The following is a 23,352-nucleotide window of genomic DNA, read 5'->3' on the forward strand; positions in this document are numbered from 1 at the left end:
ATATAAATTTGGAATCGTCTTATTCTTCCATAATTTGTGTGATGTCCCCTTTTCTTCTCCATCCTCATTCTAACAAACAATCTGTCATCACCAATTCTGTAGCTATTCCGGCCATTGTCAAAATTTGTTCTCCAATTAACTTAACTAACCCTGCCAGAATCACAGGTTTAGTTATCCCACGATTATTTTCCAGTTAGGCATTATTACGTGTTCGAACAACAAGTTTTCTGCGTTACTTCCAGAACAGAACTTAAGCGGGTGCTAGCCAGGGACTGTACAACTGGTCCTTACTAGTGTAGCGATCTGGCCAAAACTGTCAAAATTTCATTTTCTTGGATACACCGAGAAGATAATATGTAATCTTTCTCACCTGTTATTCCTGTCAGTCGTTTCTTTCCATTCTGGTAGTCTGAATCTATGGATTTCGCTAGTAATTATAAACAATGCTGATCATTCGCAAGCCCAATCAACCACATAATCAGACAGTTATTGGCATTCATCCATTCGGCTTTCCTCCCTCAGCTCGTATAGCCCCGTCCCCTTTTCTCTGCGGAAAGTTTATTTCTTATGTGACAAGGATTCTCCTGAAAGAGACATCACGTACACTATGCATGGATTCAAAAGTCAACTTATGATTCATTCAGAAATCAAAATGTGTTCAAAAATGTTCAAAAACCAAGACGGAGGCGTTTCAAAATCATATGAATAATCGATAGACAAACGTGCGCTGGATGCTAGGTGCTTTGTAAAACAAAGTTTTTTCCTCAAGAATATGAATTTGGCAATCGCTTTTCCCGGTAGCATCTAGCTGCCTGCTGCGACTGCTTGCACAGCCACATCCCTGTAGCCAGCAGGTGGAGAATCTACTACTCAAACGTGACTCAACTGTGCATGCGCATGAGCCCGCGCATAACTGCTAAAACAAATCTAAGGTAAACAGTTGCTCATTTTAAGCAACTTGTTGTTACGAAGCACTGCATATCTTCCTGAAGCCTTTGACACATTTTCAATTGGCAGACGCTTACATAAACACTGTGCGTCGTCGATGTATATGGCACATTTCCTTTGGAACTTAAGTTATTTTCGTTTTTTTCTCTCGTTTACGTTTTGTTGTTGAAGTATTATTCTGCAGTAATGGGCTACAGTAATATCCATTGTTAGAGTATCGGTTCTTACCAGTCAAAATTACACAAAATTAACTGAAAACTAAAACAATGAAAAATTCCCTGAATTCTGAAAATATCCCGGGATTTTTTCCGGTTTTCTCCCGGATGACAAAATTCCCGGGTTTTTCCCGGATCTCCCGGTTGTCCCAGGTCGTATACACCCTGTCTAACATACTGAAAGCGATGACCTAAGAGCTGATGTAGATGTGAAAGCAAAACACTAAATCGTAAAACACGTGACACATTCAACTCCTTATCACCTAAATTTGAGGACAGGTCTGTCACATTTTACATAATCTACCACTTGCTGGCATGTGGTCAGTGTACATGGCCATTACCTCTTGTGTTCTTAGTCTGACATTCTGGCTATCATGATATGTTTAATCTCATATTGCACTACCTGTCATATAATACAGGCAAGATCATAGTGGTCTTCCACAACTACAACGGGTACGACATTTGGGAGTCAAATCAGATCTCATTCCGCTGACTCTTTTCTCTTCTCTTCCCTCAATTCTCTGGCGCCACTTCATGAATTTTTCTGCTGTTGTGACATCCTTTACCACAAGAGCTAAACATATTTCATAAAGTATGTGTTTTATAAGCTCTCTTGTATTCCACTTTAAGAAGTGGCATTAGGGTCAATCTTCCACTAGGCAAATCTGCTAGTGATTTTCACCACGTTTTCTTCAGTTCAGCATGAAATTTATCCCAGCTATCAAGCTTCTCTTCGTTTTTTCTCATGACACTGGTGGTCTGAGAACTCAAGTAAAAGTACACATTTGAAAAGCTTATCATGTCATCCCACATGTTGTATTTGCTAACTTGGTTAACCCCTTCAAACAATTTGACAGGCACTGACCAGAAGTTCCAGGAAACATTGATGGATACCCGACTTCCAGCTCTTTTGGAATCCATTGGTTTCCTGAATATACAGACCATGGGAATTATGTACTGCTTATATTCCAGTAATGTACATGTTTTGAAGTACTCAACATCTCCACCAAACAATGCCATATCATAACCCCAATCAAGTCCAAATCAAAAAGTTTCATTGTCAGTGAAATACTACACCTAACACTAAATTAATTTTTATTGTAGACACCAATGTACACAGAGAATAGAACTGAACTCTTCGATAGAAACATCAAATATTCCACAATACGCAAACACTACAAACTTAATAAATGTCAAGTACCTTCCAGAAATGATATATAATAAATAAGCATTATCTATTGGTGGTCAGTCTGAACACAAAACCCAGAGTATGTAAGGCAGTGCCACTAACCTCCGCACAACATTCCATGCTGTATAGCTTGAAGCAAAATAATGAGTTAATATTTTAAAAGTTAGAACCATGTGTCACAGTGACAAATACTGAATTAACTTCTATTCTTGATATTCAAATAAATGATCACCATCGACTAGGGGTGGCACCCATGACTACTGCTGAAAATGTCCTGGGTCTTACGTTTGATTCAAGTCACTGCTTAAATTATGAATTAAAATCTACAGCAATGGTACCTGAAGAGCTCCAGTGTAAGGGTCACCATCATTCTGTCAAAAGCCTCATAAGAAGGGACGGTACAGTGGATGGAGTTTCAAGATACCCATTTGCCACTTTGTGTCGGCAAGTGGCACATCAGTGATATGTGGAGTACGTACATACGTATATGTATGCAAGCACATAATGCAGACCTAGAAATAACTATCAGTCAACAGTTTCTGAAATACTGATTTGGCAATTGCAATACTTACAGAACTACTGTCTTCCTTTGAAGTTTGAGGGCTATCTGGTACTCTTGTCTCAAGAACTGACTCCTGTAATCAGAGCAATTACCTTTTCAGGTAAGTGTTATACATAATTAAAACAAAACAAAAAATGTTAAAATTATACAATGACAAATAGCCTGGTCAAATACTTAAAACCTACGAATGTTATTTTCTGCAACAACTTTCTCAACCATCGGTAGCAAGAATTATGTACCCTGAAGGGAGGTACTCTACAGTCTTAACAATCTCTCTAACTACTGAACATAATCCACATATGATGTTGAGATGTTCACATCACTCTTTCACATAAATTGCTTATGTTCATGACAGAAAAATAAAAGATAAAATCACTGTAATGGCAAAATAACTTCAGAGACAAACTTCAAGCCTCTAGGATACCTAAGTACACTAAGGTCTTTCACAATGTCATTGCCTAGTATACATAAACATTGGCTACAGGCAACTGAAGGAACGAAGTCCTGTATTTAATATCCTATCAATAACATCTTCATCAGAAACACAGCACAAACACACTTACACAAAGGCAAAGACATAAATAATGAAGATATCTCTGAAATTTGTTCTTAGTACTTTCTACCAAATTATGTAAACTTCGTTTTTAAGAACTCTTTCTTTTATTTGCCATGCTGCCTTAATATTCTATTATTTAACTCTAAACATGGTAACAAAAAATTCTCACAAAAATTTTTATGTTACACATCATTTGAATTCTTTAAATAATTCTCAAGATTTCCTTCCTGAAGCATTCACTTGGCTGCACAAACAAAGGCTGCTAATAATTACACTTTATATTTGAAGCCAATGTAGGCATAACACTGTTTACCGTATAGGTGACCAACTTTATGAGAACGATGTGCAGACTGTGTGCTGCAGGATTTGCGTGGTTAGTAGTGTTGGTGTCATAACTTGCTGTTAGGCACTGGTACTGGAATGTCAATAGGGTTGAAACATCAGCATCAGTGTCCATTACAGTTGCCAAAGATCAATATGGGTCTGCACAATGTCAGCAGGTCTTTCTCAAAAGCCATTCTACCAAAACACTGGCAATACTGCTGCTGCTGTTCATGAATATTGATCCATTGAAGGAATACGGAGATGTTCACTTGCCACACTGGGGTTTAAGAATATGAATCAAAAGCACGAATTAAGTGCTGATTTGGGAGTTACTCCTGGGAGAGGTCAATGGACAGTTGCACCACAAATTGTTGAAGAAGTTAGTGCTGGAATCACTGAGAATGCTGGATGAATTGTGCAGTCTTCAAGCAGTGCACAAACAGTGTCATGACAGCTGAACATTTCATGGTCTACGATTTGAAAAGTGCTGCAGACAACTGTGAAATCAATTTATGTAGGTACCTGGCTACAGCAGCAAGATATTTATACAGAAGCATATTTGTTTGGAAAATATGCTGTATAATTTTATTTACTCCCCCCATTTCAGTTCTTTCAACCATCATCAACTGGATGAAAAAATTATAACATCTGCTGGTTTAGAAACACAGATTTCTCATAGAAGACACTTTCACATACCATATGTAGCATTAGCAAAACAGAAAATGCAGCACAATACAAGTCTGACAAACTCTTAAAAAAACTTATACGAAGTACATACGTCATCCTGATAGTTAATAGTCAGGAGTGCATGTTTAATTTATATAAGTTTTTTACAAGTGTGTCAAAATCTGATTATGATGCATTTTAAATTTGCCAATGCTACAGTTGGTGTATGAAAGTGTCTTCTATGAGAAATATGCTTTTCTAAACCAATACATATAATCATGTTCTCCTCCAGTTGATGATGGTTGAAACAACCAAAAGTGGCTGAGGAAATATAATTTATACACCTCATTGGCAAACAATATGCTTTTCTATAAGCTGTGGAACAGTATCTCTAGCACAGTTCCAGGCTGTCTGTGGATGCAGATGGTTGTCCACAGTGAGCAGTGTTTCTAACCTGAAATGTAAATATGGTACGCAATTAATGAATGTTATTTTCTCACGTGGGAATTATAATTTGTTTCTTTCCGCAGTTTATTCATTACTTGTTTTTTGTATGTCCTTAATTACAACCACCCAGAACATCCACCACAACAAACCAATATCATTTGAACTTTTTCTACTGACTTCCAGACTTTTAAATGAGGCATGTTCTTCTAGGCTTTTCCTTTATTCCCCTCATTGCCATATATTAATAAATTCACCAGTGGCACATTGTCAATTCGTAACCACAATTATTGCAGCTTTGTCAATGAAGAACATCACTTTGCACTGTAAGCAAGTTTATTACAGACACCCATAGGGTAGAAATAAAAATCATTGATCAGAAATGCTGCTATTTACAAAACTGTTTAATATTTCAGAATATGCAAACATAAGAAATTTTGGGAACTAGAATTAATGAATAGTAAATTCAAGTAATTGCTGGTGGTCAGGTTCAGCCTCGCAATCCACCAGATGCCAGCAAGTGATGTTAACTGCTTCACCACGTTGTATGCTGCAGAGCTCTGGAATCACTCAGGAATGAGAGAAACAGAAAGTGCCAGGAAGCAAACGCAAAATGGCTGCACAAAAAGTGTGGAGATATCCATAAAGAAATGATCATCATAAGGACTGTCTCAGCATATATAAAAGTCAAAACAAGCTCCACTGAAATTAAAAGGCAGGGTGGCAACATTAAGAGTGCAATGGGAATTCCACTGTTGAATACAGAGGAGAGAGGACATACGTGGAAAGAGTACACAGAATGCTCTATGAGGGGGAGGAGTTATGTGATGACATGACAGAACAAGAAATTGAAGTCAATATGGAAGAGATAGGCGATCCAGTATTAGTGTTAGAATTTAAAAGACCTTAGGAAGACTTGAGATCAAATAAATCAGAAGGGAAAGATAACATTCCATCAGAATTTCTAAAATCATTGGGTGAAGTGGCAACAAAATTGCTAATCATCCTGGTGTGTAGAATCTATGATCCTAGTGACATACCATTAGCCTTTTGGGAAAATTCTCACCTACAAATTTCCATTTCCCAAGACACCAAGGGCAGATTCGTGTGGGATCTATTGGACATTCAGGGTTACAATTCATGTATGCAAGTTGCTGTCAAGAATAATATACAGAAGAATGGAAACGATAACTGAGGATCTATTACATGACAATCAGTTCAGCATTAGGAAAGGGAAAGGTAAAATGGGGGCAGTCCTGACATGCTTGACAATCAAAGCAATATCAAAGAAAAATCGAAACACATTCATTGGATCTGCCAATAAAGAAAAAGTGTTAGACACTGTAAAATGGTGTAAGATGTTCGAAATTCTGAGGAAAATAGACAATTGTGAAATCAATTTATCCATCCACCACGACTAACCATTTTCATTTAAACTAGGAGTAAGTTATAGGAACAGATGGGTAATACACAATTTGTATAAGAAACAAGAGGGAACAATACAACTGGAAACAAAGAAAGCAGTGCTCAGATTAAAATGAGTGTAAGATTGAGACATAATCTTTCACCTCTACTGATCAGTAAATACATCAAATAAACAGTGATGGGAAGGATCGGGCATTTGCTGATGAATTACAGGATCTATTGAATAGACTAAACACATTCGGAGCACAGCTATGTACGATAGTGACTCACGGACTGTGTAAAAGCCTGAACAGAAGATAATCGAAGTGTTTGAAATGTGGTTTTACAAAAGAATGTAAAAAATTTGGTGGGCTAATAAGGTAAAAAATCAGGAGGTTCTCCACAGAACAGTTGAAGAATGTAATGTATGGAGAACACTAACAAGAAGAATATGTAGGACAATAGGACATGAGTTATGAGATTAAGCGATAACTTTCATGGTACTAGAGGGAGCTGCAGAAGGTAAAAGCAGCAGCGGAAGATAGAGAGTGAGAAGCATTCAAAATATAACTAAGGCTCTAAGGTGCAAGTGCTATTCTGAGACGAAGAGATCGCCACAGGAAACGAATTTATAGCATGCTCCATTAAACCAGTCTGACATCTGATCACCACTTTAAACAAATCTTTGAAAGGCACACAGCATCCTTGTGTTTGTATGTGGTTTTGTACACCACTGTGACACCATACTCCTGAAGCCTCAGCATACAAACAACCAGTCAATCTGACTGATTCATTATGCTCATCATCTAGAAAAGAGAATCTTGGTTCATTACTGGCATGAGTAATTTGCAAATAAATAAAGATACTCTTGTTCATGACCCCCACAATTCCTGGGCACTCTTTTGGTTTGAGAGTAGTCATCTCAGACTTGGAGGAGAATTCTCTGGAAGCATAAGCTATCACCTATTCGGCACCTTCCACAACATGTACTATAAAAGCTATGATGGTAGGTGAAGTTCATGCTTCCTTAAGGACAAGTCAATATTTTCTTGCACTACACTCTAGAAAAATTTGTCATCTCCCTGCAGCAGTTCCTGCAATGGACATGCGTGGGTAGGGTAAGCACATCCTGAAGGAACTTCTCACATCACAGTTGTGCCAAGAAGGTGGAAAAACTTGTGCCTGTTTTTATTTTCTTTGGATCAGGATGACTCCATTGCCATTAACTAACTGGACAAATTTTTTTTTCTTTTCCTTTTTTTCAGGCGAACGATAGGAAGTCTTTTAGATTCGGGGAGGCTTTCAGTGTGTATACACTTTAGCACAGTTCTCAGGTGGCTCGGATGTTCTTCAAATGTCTTCCAAAAATGACAGTATCATCCAGACAGCACAAATATTTTGCCCATATAAGGTGTTGAAGAATGATGTCCATTATATATTCAAATGTGGTTGGTGCATTATATTGTCCACAAGGCATAATTTTGAACTGATAAAAACTGTCAGGAGTTTTGATGGAAATCTTTCTCATGTCAGCCTGATCAACCTCAGTTTTCCAATAGCCTGTCTATATGTCGTTAACTCAGAAATATTTTGCTCCTTTTGAGCAAGCTGGATGGTCATCAACAACTGGCAATGGAGAAATACACTATGTGATCAGAAGTATCTAGACACCACCAAAATCATACGTGTTTCATATTAAGTGCATTGTCCTGCCACCTACTACCAGATATTCCATATCAGCAACCTCAGTAGTAATTAGACATTGCGACGGAGCAGAATGGGGCACTCCATGCAACTCACGGACTTCAAACGTGGTAGGGTGATTGGGTGTCACTTGTGTCATATGTCTGTACTCGAGATTTCCACACTCCTAAACATCCCTAGGTCCACTGTTTCTGATGTGATAGTGAAGTGGAAACATGTAGGAACATGTACAGCACAAAAATGTAGAAGTCGAACTCATCTGTTGACTGACAGGGACTGCAGACAGTTGAAGAGAGTCGAGTACTATGACACTTAGGCGGGAGGTGAGAAAACTTCGATTTTGTGGTTGAGCGCCTGCTCATAAGCCAGACATAATGTCTGTAAATGACAGACAACTCCTCGCTTGGTGTAAGGAGCGTAAACATTTGATGATTGAATAGTGAAATATTATTGAGTGGAGTGACAAATTACGGTACACAATGTGGAGGGGACTTGCATCCCTTGTTGTTTTTCATGGCACTATCACGGCACAGGCCTACATTGATGTTTTAAAGCACCTTCTGGATTCCCACTGTTGAAGAGCAATTCGGGGATGGAGATTGCATCTTTCAACACGACTGAGCGCCTATTCATAATGCACAACCTGTGGCACAGTGGTTACAAGACAATAACATACCTGTAATGTACTGGCCTGCACAAAGTCTTGACCTGAATCCTATAAAACACCTTTGGGATGTTTTGGGACACCGACTTTGTGCCAGGACTCACCGAGCAACATTAATACCTGTCCTCAATGCAGCACACTTTGAAGAATTGGTTGCCATTTCCCACGAAACCTTCCGGCACATGACTGAACATATGCCTAGGGTGAAAGCTGTCATGAAGGCTAGGAGTGGACCAACACCATATTAAATTCCAGCATTATCGATGGAGTGTGCCAGAAATTTGTGACTCATTTTCAGCCAGGTGTTCAGATACTTCTGATCACATAGTGTGTATTTCTTGTTTATATAGTTCAGGTCTCAGTAGTCAATGCACAAATGTCATATGTCATGTGTGTTTCTCACTATGACCATAGCAACCATAGCAGAGAACCAAGGACACACTGAGCGTTTAATGACGACATTTTGCACCACTTTCTCCGTTCCACCTGTGTTATTCATCATTCATCTGGCAACAATTTATATGATTCCTGGCTAATTGAAGGATGATCCACAGTGCAATCAACAATACACAGAAACAAACCTCTGAATTGGCTAGCTCATAGAGAGGCTGGTCGTCGATGAAGATGTCAATGAGATTTTGTGATATCATACTGACTGTCATCCATGGAGGATCTTTATCTGTGGTGGATTCACCTCCATAGATGGTCGATTCACTTGGTTTTTCAAATTCAGTGGCTAGGAGAGTGGCTGGTACCTCTGACAAAGACAGAACATGGCAACACCATTTTGGAGAACAACTACACAACGATATGACAATGGCGTTCATTCCATAGTTGACTGTAATCATTTACAGCTTGCTGGCATGAAGAGAAATGTTGTTATGGTTGACATCTGGTGGTGTAACAATTGCCAAACACTTGCCTTCTTCCCCTGCAACAGTATACACTGTGTCCAGGTGGACTACAGTGGATACAAACTGCCTTGTTTCTCCTGCTCTCCAAATGTCTGTTTCTCAGCGGTGCATTATCCTTGGCAGGAGTAACAGTTGAACCTGCTTTGGTGAGGTGCTGGGTTGTCATGTGATGGCTACAGTATTGGTTCAAGTTGACCAAATCAAATCATGCTGACAAGTTTCACTGGTGGCCGAGACTGGTGCTGAAGGCTGATATACTACTTCTTTAACACACTGTGTGTGTGTGTGTGTGTGTGTGTGTGTGTGTGTGTGTGTGTGTGTGTGTGGATTTGGAGCGGTTCAACGATGCAGTCATCAGCACCCATATGCTGACTATGTGAGACCAAAGGAGCTTCTCCCTTGTGCTCTTGTTTACATCAACACACAGGACTCCTCTGAATGGGGCAATGGAGCAAGTGAGGCAAGGCAGACCATTACCAACAATGACATCTGATATGGGCAGCCACTAAGAGGCAAGTCCAGAAAAGAAGATCGGTGGATTATAAAACGAGTAATGGGAGGAGCCAGACATTCTCTAACATACTTAAAGCGGTGACCTAAGAGCTGAGGTAGAGCGAAGACAAAACACAAAATCGTAAAACACATGCCTCATTCAACTCAATATCACCTAAATTTGAGGACAGGTCTGTCACATTTTACATCTTCTACCACTTGCTGGCATGTGGTCAGTGTACATGGCCATTACCTCTTGTGTTCTTAGTCTGACATTCTGACTATCATGATATGTTTAATCTCTTTTTGCACTACCTGTCATATAAGACAGGCAAGATTGTAGTGGTCTTCCACAACTACAACGGGTACCACATTCGGGAGTCAAATCATCTCTCATTCCTCTGACTCTGCTGTTGTGACATCCTTTACCTCAAGAGCTGAACACATTTCATAAAGTATGTGTTTGGTAAGCTCTCTTGTATTCTGATTTAACAATTGGCATTATGGTCAATCTTCCATTAGGCAAATCTGCTAGTGATTTTCACCAAATGTTTTCTTCAGTTCAGCATGGAATTTATCCCAGCTATCAAGCTTCTCTTCATTGTTCTCAGAACACGGGTCGGCTGTTCACTCAAGTAAAAGTACACATTTGCCCAACTTATTGTGTCATCCCAGATGTAGTAGTTGCTAACTTGGTGAGCCCCTTCAAACAATTTGTCAGGCACAGACCGAAAGTTCCAGGAAACAATGATGGATGCCCAACTTCCAGGTTTTTTTGGAATCCATCGGTTTCCTGAATATACAGAACGTGGGAATTATGTACTGCTTATATTCCAGTAATATACATGTTTTGAAGTACCCAACATCTCCACCAAACAATGCCACATCATAACCACAATCAAGTCCATTACAAAATATTTCATCGTCAGTGACATACAACACCTAACACTAAAATAATTTTTATTGTAGACGCCCATGTACAGAGAGAACAGACCTGAACTCCCCGACAGAAACTTCAAATATTCCAATCATTACAAACTTAAGAAATGTCAAGTACCTTCCAGAAATAATAAATAATAAATAAGCATTATCTATTGGTGGTCAGTCTGAACACACAACCCAGAGTATGTAAGTCAGTGCCACTAACCTCCGCACAACATTCCATGCTGTTGCTTGAAGCAAAATAATGAGTTAATATTTTAAAAGTTAGAAGAAAGGGTCACACAGAAAAATACTGAATTAACTTCTATTCTTGATATTCAAATAAATGATCACCATCGACTAGGGGTGGCACCCATGACTACTGCTGAAAATGACCTGGGTCTTACGTTTGATTCAAGCCACTGCTTAAATTATGAATTAAAATCTACAGCAATGGCACCTGAAGAGCTCCAGTGTAGGGGTCACCATCATTCTGTCAAAAGCATTACAAGAAAGGACAGTACAGCGGATGGAGTTTCAAGATATCCATTTGCATTTTGTGTCGGAAAGTGCCACATCAGTGACATGTGGAGTATGTACATACATAGATATGTATTCCAGCATGTAATTCAGATGAAGAAATAACTATCAGTTAACAGTATCTGAACTACTGATTCGACAATGGCAATACTTACAGCACTACTGTCTTCCTTTGAAGGTTGAGGGCTATCCGGTAATCTTGTCTCAAGAACTGGCTCCTGTAATCAGAGCAATTGCCTTTTCAGGTAAGTGTTATACATAATTAAAACAAAACAAATAATGTTAAAAATTATAGAGAGATAAATAGCCTGGCCAAATAGTTAAAACCTACGAGTGTTACTTTCTGCAACAACTTTCTCTAGCATCGGTAGCAAGAATTATGTCCCCCGAAGAGAAGTACTCGACAGCCTTAACAATTTTTCTAACTACTGAAATAATCCACATATGGTGGTGAGATGTTCACACCACTCTTTCACATAAATTGCTTAAGTTCATGACAGAAAAATAAAAGATAAAATCATTGTAATGGCACAATAACTTCAGAGAAAAACTTCAAGCCACTAGGATACCTAAAGGTTCACCCTTCTTTCATCTCAATATATGAGCGTAATGTGCAAATTTACAAGTATAAACTATATTCACAGTACACTAAGGTGCCTGACATGTCATTGCCTAGTGTATTTAAAAATTGGCTACAGGCAATTGAAGGAAGGAAGGCCTGTATTTAATATCCTATCAATAACATCTTCATCAGAAACGCAGCACAAACACACTTACAAAAAGGCAAAGACATAAATAATGAAGATATCTCTGAAATTTGTTCTTAGTAATTTCTTCCGAATTATGTAAAATTCATTTTTAAGAGCTCTTCCTTTTATTTGCCATGCTGCCTTAATATTTTATTATTTAACTCTAAACTTGGTAGCTGAAAATTCTCACATAACTTTTTATTTTACACATCACATCAATTTTCTAAATAAACTCTCAAGATTTCTGGCCTGAAGCATTCTCTTGGCTGTACAAACAAAGGCTGCTAATAATTACACTTCATATTTGAAGCCAGTGCAGACATAACACTCTTTACCATATGGGTAACCAACTTTATAAGAATTATGTGCAGACTGTGTGCTGCCAGATTTGGCTGGTTAGTAAATAAAGATGCCCTTGTTCATGGCAGCAACAAATTCAGGGCACTCCTTTGGTTTGGGATTAGTTCATCTCAGACTTGGAGGAGAATACTCTGGAAGCATAAGCTGTCACCTATTCGGCACCTTTCTGAAAAGGTACTAGAAATTTACCTAACCCATCAATGCTAGTGTTGGTGTGAAGTTCTGGATATTCCTGTCAGAAAAAGCTATGACTGAAGGTGACGTTCATGCCTCCTTAAGGACAAGAAGAGATCATCTTGCACCTCATTCTAGGAAAATTCTGCATCTCCCTACAGCAGTTCACGCAATCGGCATCCCTTGTTGCAGAAGTCCTTTCTGAATCACTGGTAGGGTCTGCACATCCTGAAGGAACTTCTCCCGCCACAGTTATGCCGAGAAGTTGGAAAATCTGTGCTTGCGTTCATTTTCTTTGGATCAGGATGGACTCCAATGCCATTAACTAAATGCCTCAACATTTTAACAGATTCAGGGGAAGACGTTCAGTATGAACATACTTCACCACAGTTCTCAGGTGGCTCACATGTTCTTGAAATGTCTTCCAGAGAGCGAAATCATATTGTACATATAAGGTGTTGAAACAAGTTGTCCATCATATGTTCAATTGTGGCTAGAGGATTATACAGACCAAAATACACAACTCTGAACTCATGCAGACCATCAGGAATTATGAGGGCAATCTTTCTCCAATCAGCCTTGTCAGCCTCAGATTCCCAATAGCCTGTCTATATGTGATAGTTAAGAAAAACTTTGCTACTTTTCAGCAATCTAGGCTGTCATCAATGGCTGGAATGGACAGCTGTATTTCTTCTTGATATAGTTCAATGGTTAGTACACAATGCAGGAACACCATGTGCCATGTGTATTTTTCACTATTCACATGGGAGAGAACCAAGGACTCTCTGAAGGTTTAGTGATAAAATGTTGCAGTAACTTCTCCACTCCAGCTGCGTTATCTGTCATTCAACTGGCGACACACTATATGACTGCTGGCTAAGTGAAGGACGAGTCCCAGTCTTAAAATGGTGTTTTACCATTAGTACATAATGTCTGTCTGTTTTCCACTCCGGAATTGAAAGCACTCGAAAACTAACACAAAACTATTATCACTCGCTGACACGGTTCTTTCCTCAGGCCAGATCCCATAGGTAATTCGACAGTAGCTTCCTCCCCTGCACTGTCCAGAGTCGTAGAACAGCATGACTCTTTTCATCAATGGCACTCAGCTGCCCACCTGGGACAGCTTTGGCTGCTCTTGTTAGGGATGAGATGTGGCAGCTTATCACAGTTAGTGAGACTAAGTTCTCGTTGAACACCTGCAGTACCTATGATCATCACTATCATGTAGATTCCTTTTATGGGCCTGAGTACCTTTTTGCAATTGGCTAAAGCTTCACAGTAAAAGTGAGCATCTAGCCTGGTGACTGGAACTCTTGTTGTTGATCATTGTGGGATAAAAATGCTTCAACAACACACATCCACAGCAATGTTTATTATGTACTTGCTGGAATGGCTTCGTGATGCCTGCAAGAAGTATCATCCAAGAATGATATTATGACTACATTCTGTTGACACAACAAATGTGAAGGACTGTGTTACGATAGTGATAGTTATTCTTGCAAATCATGTTTCTCTTGGCTGAGCATATTTCCCATTTACAAGTATCAACACAATTGTAATCGTATCACAAAATACAGCTTCTTTAGCTGGCAATGAGAAGCATTCAACATTACAGAGAAACAAACCTCTGAGTTGCCTAGCTCCTAGACAGGTTGGCTGTCAATGATGACTTCCATCACATTTCCTGACATCTTAATGACTGTCACACATGGAGGGTTCCCTCTTATGGTGGATTCAGCTCCACAGATGCTCGTTTCAATTAGTTTTCCTGAATTCAGGGACTAGGTGAGAGGCTGGTCCCACTCTACGACAATAGGGAGTGGCCATGGAATGTTGGGGAACAATCTCAGCCTAGATATGATAATGGGATTTGTCCCACTGCTCACTATAATCACCTACAGCTTAATGATGTGAATAGAACTGTTGTGATGGTTGACAGCTGGTGGCGTAATAGATGTTGAATACATCTTTAGGAGATGGTTGGACTTGCTTTGGGCAGGTGTTGGGTTGTCATGTGATGGTTATGGCTTAAGTTTAAGTTGGCCAAGTGAATTCTTACTAACATGTTTGACTGGTGGCACAGATTGGTGCTAAAAATTGATAAACTTCTGCTTTAAAATACTCTACATCGGCCTCACATGGGGTCAGGGTACATGGCTGCTACCTGTATTTAGTTTCACAGTTCTGGCTGTCATAAAATGCTGAATCCACTCTCTCACTACCGAGTATATGTGAGAGGCAAGATCATGGGGGTCTTCCACAGATGCAACAGTTACCACATTTGCGAGTCAAGACGTAACTCTTTCGTCTGACTCTTTTCTCTGCATTCCCTCATTTCTCTAACACCACTTCATAAACTCTTCTGTTGTTATCACATCCTTTACCACACGAACAGCACACCTTCTGCAAAGTGTGAGGATTTGTCAGCTTCTTTTATATTCAGATTTAAATTTGTGGCATAGGGCCATAATATTCTGTAACACTGTCCTTTCTGCATGCCAGTGCCACCTGCTTTGCAATAGTTCTCCCACTAGGTAGAGTTGCTGGTAATTGTCACCTACTGTTTTGTTTGGTTTGGCACGGCCTTTATCCCAACTATCACACTCCTCTTCATTCTTCTTGGGACACTGGTGGACTGAGAACTCAAGTAAAAGTACACATTTGCCAAGCTCATCGTGTCATCCTACATGTTGTATTTGCAGACGTAGTCATGCCCTGACCAGAAATCCAGAAAACATTGTTGGCTGCCTGACTTCCTGTTCTTTTTGAATTGATTGGTTTCCTGAATATATAGACCATGGGAATAATGTACTGCTTACATTCTGGTGATGCACATATTTTGAAGTAATCAACATCTCCACCAAACAATGTCACACTCCCCAAATTCAAAAGTTGCATCTTCAGTAAAATGTAACACCTAGCACTGACAGCATTTTTATTGTATACTCCAATGTACAGAGAGAACACAAGTGAACTCTTTCATAGAAACACCAAATATTCCACAATATGCAAACATTACAAACATAAGAAATTTCAAGAAACTTCCAGAAATGATAAATAATAAATGAGGATTAACTATTGGCGATCAATTTGAATTGACAACTCAGAGCAGGCAAACCAGTGCTCCTAACCTCTACACAACACCACATGCCATATAGCTTGAAGCAAAATAAACAGTTAATCTTTTAAACGTTAGAAGAAAGTGTCACAGCGACTGATACTGAATTAACTTCTATTCTTGATATTCATATAAATGATCACCATGGTCTAGGATTGACGTCTATGAATACTGCAGAAAATTTCCTGGGTCTTACGTCTGATACAAGCCACTGCTTAAATTATGTATCAAAAACCAGCAGCAAAAGCTGCTGAAGAACTCCAGTGTAAGGGTCACCATTATTCTGTGAACAACCTTGTCAGAAAGGACGGTATTGTGGATGTATGTTCAGGATACCCCTTTTCACTTTGTGTTGGAAAGTGCCACATCAGTGGCATGTGGAGATTGTATATGTAATGCAGATGTAGAAATAACAATTAGTTAACAGTTTCTGAACTACTGAATTGGCAATTGTATTACTTACAGCATTACTGTCTTCCTTTGAAGGTTGAGCGCTATCCGGTAGTCTTGTCACAGGAACTGACTCCTGTAATCAGAGAAGTAGATGGGATATTTCAGACAAGTAGTGAGGGAAGTACTCACAATACTGCATAAAAGCAACAATTTTGGGATAATCAATTACCTTTCCAGGTAAGAGTAATCCATAATTAAAACTAAACAAACGAAGGTTAAAATTAGAGAAAAAAATAGATGGGCCAAAGTAAAGACTCACAGATGTCATTTTCTGCAACAACTTTCTCTATCATTGGTAGCAAAACTTGTCCCCCGAAGGAAAGTACTCGACAGTCTTAACAATCTTTCTAACTACTGAACATAATCCACATGTGATGCTGAGTGTTCACACCACTCACTCACATTAAATTATTTATGTTCACAAAATAAAAATGAAAGATAAAATCATTGTAATGGCACAAAAACTTCAGAGACTAACTTCAAGCTACAAAGATTCGGACAGGCTCTCTGTTCTCTCATCCCACTATACACTTTACCACAGATTTCAGGTGGCTTGGATGTTCTTCAATTGTCTTCCAAAAATGACAGTATCATCCAGACAGCACAAATATGTTGTCCATATAGGGTAATGAAGAAGGTTGTCCATTATATATTCAAAAGTGGCTGCTGCATTATTAAGTCCAAAAGGAATAACTTTGAACTCATAGAAACTGTCAGGAGTTTTGATGGAAATCTTTCTCAGGACAGCCTGAACAACCTCAGTTTTCTAATAGCCTGTCTACATGTCCTTAGTTCAGAAATACTTTGCTCCTTTCGAGCAATCTGGATTGCCATCAACAACTGGCAATCGAAATTTACACTATGTGATCAAAAGTATCTAGACACCACCAAAAACATACGTGTTACATGTTAAGAGCATTGTGCTGCCACCTACTGCCAGGTACTCCACATCAGTGACCTCAGTAGTCACTAAACATCATGAGAGAGCAGAATGGGGCACTTCATGGAACTCATGGACTCCAAATATGGTAGGGTGATTGGGTGCCACTTGTGTCATATGTCTGTACTTGAGATTTCCACACTCCTAAATATCCCCAGGTCCACTGTTTCCAATGTGATAGTGAAGTGGAAACATGTAGGAACATGTACAGCACAAAAATGTAGAGGTTGAACTCTTGTGTTGACTGACAGGGACCGCAGACAGCTGAAGAGAGTCGAGTACTATGACACTTAGGCGGGAGGTGAGAAAACTTCGATTTTGTGGTTAAGCGCCTGCTCATAAGCCACACATAATGTCCATAAATGCCAGACAACTCCTCGCTTGGTGTAAGGAGCGTAACCATTTGATGATTGAATAGTGAAATATTACTGAGTGGAGTGACAAATTACGGTACACAATGTGGCTATCCGATGGTAGAGTGTGGGTATGGTGAATGCCACTGTGTGTGGCGCCAACAGTAAAATTCGGAGGCGGTGGTATTATGGTGTGGATGTGTTTTTTATGGAGGGGGCTTGCATCCCTTGTTGTTTTTCATGGCACAGTCACAGCACAGGCCTACATTGATTTTTTAAAGCACCTTCTGCATTCCCTCTGTTGAAGAGCAATTCGAGGATGCAGATTGCATCTTTCAACACGACTAAGCGCCTACACATAATGCACAACCTGTGGCACAGTGGTTACAAGACAATAACATACCTGTAATGTATTGGCCTGTACAGAGTCCTAACCTGAATCCTATAGAACACCCTTGGGAAGTTTTGGAACACCGACTTTGTGCCAGGCTTCACCGAGCAACATTAATACCTCTCCTCAGTGCAGCATACTTTGAAGAATGGGTTGCCATTTCCCACGAAACCTTCCAGCACATGTTTGAACATATGCCTATGGTGAAGCTGTCATAAAGGCTAGGGGTGGGCTAACACCATATTGAATTCCAGCATTATCGATGGAGTGTGCCAGAAACTTTTAACTCATTTTCAGCCAGGTGTTCAGATACTTCTGATCAGATAGTGTGTATTTTTTTTTTATATAGTTCAGTTCCCAACAGCCAATGCACAAATATCATATGCCATGTGTGTTTCTCACTAGGACCATAGCAACCATAGCAGAGAAACAAGGACACACTGAGCATTTAATGATGACATCTTGCACCAATTTCTCCACTCCACTTGGGTTATTCATCATTCATCTGTTGTTTTGGGGAAGGAGACCAGACAGCGAGGTCATCAGTCTCATCAGATTAGGGAAGGATGGGGAAGGAAGTTGGCCGTGCCCTTTCAAAGGAACCATCCCGGCTTTTGCCTGGAGCGATTTAGGGAAATCACGGGAAACCTAAATCAGGATGGCCGGACACGGGATTGAACCGTCGTCCTCCCGAATGCGAGTCCAGTGTCTAACCACCGAGTCATTCATCTGTTAACCATCTATATGAGTGCTGGCTAAATGAAGGATGATCTCCAGTGCATTCAACATTGCACAGAAACAAACCTCTGAATTGGCTAGCTCCTAGACAGGCTGGCCGTCGATGAAGATTTCAATGAGATTTTGTGATATATTAGTGACTGTCATCCATGGAGGATCTTTATCTGAGGCGGATTCACCTCCATAGATAGTCGATTCACATAGCTTTTTTCAAATTCAGTGGCTAGGAGAGTGGCTGGTACCTCTGACAAAGACAGGACATGGCAACACCATTTTGGAGAACAACTTCACACAGGGTATGACAATGGCCCTCATCCCATAGTGGACTATAACCATCTACAACCTGCTGGCATGAAAAGAACTGTTGTGATGGTTGACATCTGGTGGAGTAACAATTGCCAAACACTTGCCTTCTTCCCCTGCAACAGTATACACTGTGTCCAGGTGGACTACAGTGGATACAAAATGCCTACTTTCCCCTGCTCTCCAAACGTATGTTGCTCAGCGGTGCATTATCCTTGGCAGGAGGAATGGTTGAACCTGCTTTGCTGAGGTGCTGGGTTGTCATGTGATGGCTACAGTATTAGTTCAAGTTGACCAAATCAATTCATGCTGACAAGTTTCACTGGTGGCCGAGACTGGTGCTGAAGACTGATATACTACTTCTTTAACACACTGTGTGTGTGTGTGTGTGTGTGTGTGTGTGTGTGTGTGTGTGTGTGTGCTGGCGCATTTGAAGTGGTTCAACGATGTAGTCATAAGCACCCATACGCTGACTATGTGAGACCAATGGGGCTTCTCCCTTGTGCTCTTGTTTACATCAACACACACGACTCCTCTGTATGGGGCAATGGAGCAAGAGAGGCAAGGCAGACCATTACTAACAATGACATCTGATATGGACAGCCACTAAGAGGCAAGTCCAGAAAAGAAGATCGGTGGATTATAAAAGCAGTAACGGGAGGAGCCAGACATTCTCTAACAGGGTGTATACATGGACAAGGAAAAAAAATTCCCAGATTTTTCCCGGAATTCCTGGTTAAAAATACACTTTCTCCCAGGTGACAGTATATTTTCCCTTATCAATCCTTTGAATGGTTATGGTTTTATACACGGGCGTACAATTTCCCAGCACTTTAGAAATGAAACTCAGGGAAACGACACGTTTTAGAAATATTTTTGATGTGCAGCAACACGTACGCTGCGTATTTTCGTATTACGAAAGTATACATTGGAATTCCATCAGATTCCGCATGTTACTTCCCGAATCATTGAGATCAAGATTTCGATGCGCTTTTGTAAGCCGTTCGTAGCTTATGTCATGTGATCTCGCCAGCCGATGACAGCAGATATTATGAGCATAGGACACGTGATGTAGTCAGCCAACAGCAACATCACTATTAAGTAGCACAAACACACAAACAGGGAAAGTTAATAGTTTGAATTAATCTACATAGTGTTGCTACAAGAAAAGCAATGCTTTAACATATAATAATATTGGTCTGTAAGGTCAATAAGCTGCAAGAGAAGCTAAGCTTTCGCATATACTGTTGATCTTTTTTGTGCATGTTACACTTTAAGATACATCACACAAATGTGCCAGTAAAATTTTTAATAATGACATAAATGTCTAAACTTCAGGGTTCGAAATTCTTCTAAATGGCTCATCATCAAAGAGTTGATTTTTAAATGAGAGTCAAATGCTCTGTGATTTAAAAAATTCATTGCACATCCTTGCACATAGTTCAACTTACGTAAAAGGATATTTACTTTGAAAGTAATGCTTTTCAAACCACTATTCACAATATTTTCCCACGACCCGTTAGAAATAGGTTTGTTTCAGCAGTTGCCAGGGAGCGCAGATAACAGGCGACACCGCGCTTGGGTAGCTATCGTGACATAGGAAGCCCGTATGTACTTACGTGTAAAACATTGAAAGATCATACATTATGGCATAAAAGAAACAAGATATCAGATAATACTGCAAGAGCATCCGAATTTCGTGCACATTTAAAGTGCATACTTAAAGTGCACATTCATATGTCCAGATTTCCAATGAAGTAGACCTCAACCTGATATTAAGCTTTTCAGTGTGGTTTTCGGGATGTAAGTTTTCTTGGAGCACAAGTGGGGGGGGGGGGGGGGGGGGGAGGTTTAAGGGCGCTCAACTGCTGAGGTCATTAGCGTTGGAGCACAAGTACTGTATTATATCATGTTTGGTTCTTCACTATGGCATAATGCCATATGTGCTAGAAAATGAAAACGTGCACTTGAAATGCAGCGAACAATTGAAACTAGCCAGTACTGTGACATTAAACATTTCATTTCAAATACATTGACTGCCTCTGCAGAAAAGGTTAACAAAAGTCGAGTTTTTTTAGCAAACAGACAAAAATATCTTCATTGTTCCGCAAGGCGATTAGACTGTCAGAAAGGTGGAAATGAAATCAAATCTAAAACTAACGACATAAAATGGTTCAAATGGCTCTGAGCACTATGGGACTTAACATCTGTGGTCATCAGTCCCCTAGAACTTAGAACTACTTAAACCTAACTAACCTAAGGACATCACACACATCCATGCCCGAGGCAGGATTCGAACCTGCGACTGTAGCGGTCACGCGGTTCCAGACTGAAGCGCCTATAACCGCACGGCCACACCGGCCAGCAACTAATGACATATTTTAGCCTTCCGTAATTATGTGAATGTGTTTTAATTCACTTGATAGCTCCTGACCACATATATCTGTTTTGTTTTCATTTGACATGAGAGTAAACGAAGGGGAAACAGCATAATCATTAAATGTAAACACGGGTCACGTGGAGTCTACCCATTATAACTCAGACTGCTCTGCGCATCAGCTCCGGATCTACGATATTTGCGAACCGGGTTAACACTAAAAAAAAATCGAATTTTCAAAATATGTTCATTTTGTAGTGTACATCTTTCAGAAAAGTCTGAAACATAAAACATATGTATTCGAGGAAATGTAAGACATATTATTTGGTCTTAAGTATGCCAAAGTGCAGTGCCACGACTCTTCATAAATCATTTTTCTACCGCACATCCAAACTATATTTAGGAGAGTGGAAATTGAAATGTTCTGTGGAGCCTCTCCTGCTCCCAGTCGGCCGGTTTGACAGCCAGCCCCTCTTAAAAAAAAATCTCGAAATTAATAACGGATGGGATTATTTGTCTGCCTCGGGCATGAATGTGTGTGATGTCCTTAGGTTAGTTAGGTTTAAGTAGCTCTAAGTTCGAGGGGACTGATGACCTCAGATGTTAAGTCCCATAGTGCTCAGAGCCATTTGAACCATTTTTTTATTATGTCATCAAAGTTCGTCAAACGTTTTGCTACATGAAAAATCGAAATGTCGTTATCTAATACTGAAAAAGCCTTAATACAAATAATACCCAAGACTGGTGTGGTTTCTCGATCTCATTACTTCTATTTTGTCACTGTCTGTAGATAAAACAAAATAGGCCTTTTGTAACACACCAAATAAATGAGACTGTTTTGGCACAAATGGCCATTCACGAAGTATCAATGTCAAATGCCTATTAGGCCTCCTACAAGCAAAAAGCTTTATGTTACGAAATAGTTTCACATTTCATTCATACGCACCAGCTTCTCAAGCATGAGATCGAAAAGCAGTGTTACAAAATTTTTATATAAATTTGGAATCGTCTTATTCTTCCATAATTTGTGTGATGTCCCCTTTTCTTCTCCGTCCTCATTCTAACAAACAATCTGTCATCACCAATTCTGTAGCTATTCTGGCCATTGTCAAAATTTGTTCTAAAATTAACTTAACTAACCCTGCCAGAATCACAGGTTTAGTTATCCCACGATTATTTTACAGTTAGGCATTATTACGTGTTCGAACAACAAGTTTTCCGCGTTACTTCCAGAACAGAACTTAAGCGGGTGCTAGCCAGGGACTGTACAACTGGTCCTTACTAGTGTAGCGATCTGGCCAAAACTTTCTGTTAAAATTTCATTTTCTTGGATACACCGAGAAGATAATATGTAATCTTTCTCACCTGTTATTCCTGTCAGTCGTTTATTTCCATTCTGGTAGTCTGAATCTATGGATTTCGCTAGTAATTATAAACAATGCTGATCATTCACAAGCCCAATAATCAACCACATAATCAGACAGTTATTGGCATTCATCCGTTCGGCTTTACTCCCTCAGCTCGTATAGACCCGTTCCCTTCTCTCTGTGCAAAGTTTATTTCTATATGCGACAAAGATTCTCCTGAAAGAGACATCATGTACACTATGCATGGAGTCAAAGGTCAACTTATGATTCATTCAGAAACCAAAATGTGTTGAAAAATGTTCAAAAACCAACAGGGAAGCGTTTCAAAATCATATGAATAATCGATAGACAAACGTGCGCTGGATGCTAGGTGCTTTGTAAAACAAAGTTTTTTCCTCAAGAATATGAATTTGGCAATCGCTTTTCCCGGTAGCATCTAGCTGCCTGTTGCGACTGCTTGCACAGCCACATCCCTGTAGCCAG

The 23,352-nt window shown here is 39.7% G+C and overlaps 1 protein-coding gene across 1 annotated transcript in view; it reads right to left on the reverse strand.

Moving 5' to 3' along the window:
* Window positions 1–23,352, reverse strand: part of LOC124721781 — a 524,867-nt gene that overhangs the window by 93,532 nt on the left and 407,983 nt on the right. Inside the window, exons 30-32 of the mRNA XM_047246895.1 lie at window positions 16,411–16,473; window positions 11,699–11,761; window positions 2,925–2,987 (exon numbers count right to left, since the gene is read on the reverse strand). Of these exons, the coding sequence (XP_047102851.1) occupies window positions 2,925–2,987; window positions 11,699–11,761; window positions 16,411–16,473 (189 nt within the window). The remainder of the gene's footprint in view (window positions 1–2,924; window positions 2,988–11,698; window positions 11,762–16,410; window positions 16,474–23,352) is intronic.

This window comes from Schistocerca piceifrons, chromosome X (assembly GCF_021461385.2).
Source record: "Schistocerca piceifrons isolate TAMUIC-IGC-003096 chromosome X, iqSchPice1.1, whole genome shotgun sequence".
NCBI lineage: Eukaryota > Metazoa > Arthropoda > Insecta > Orthoptera > Acrididae > Schistocerca > Schistocerca piceifrons.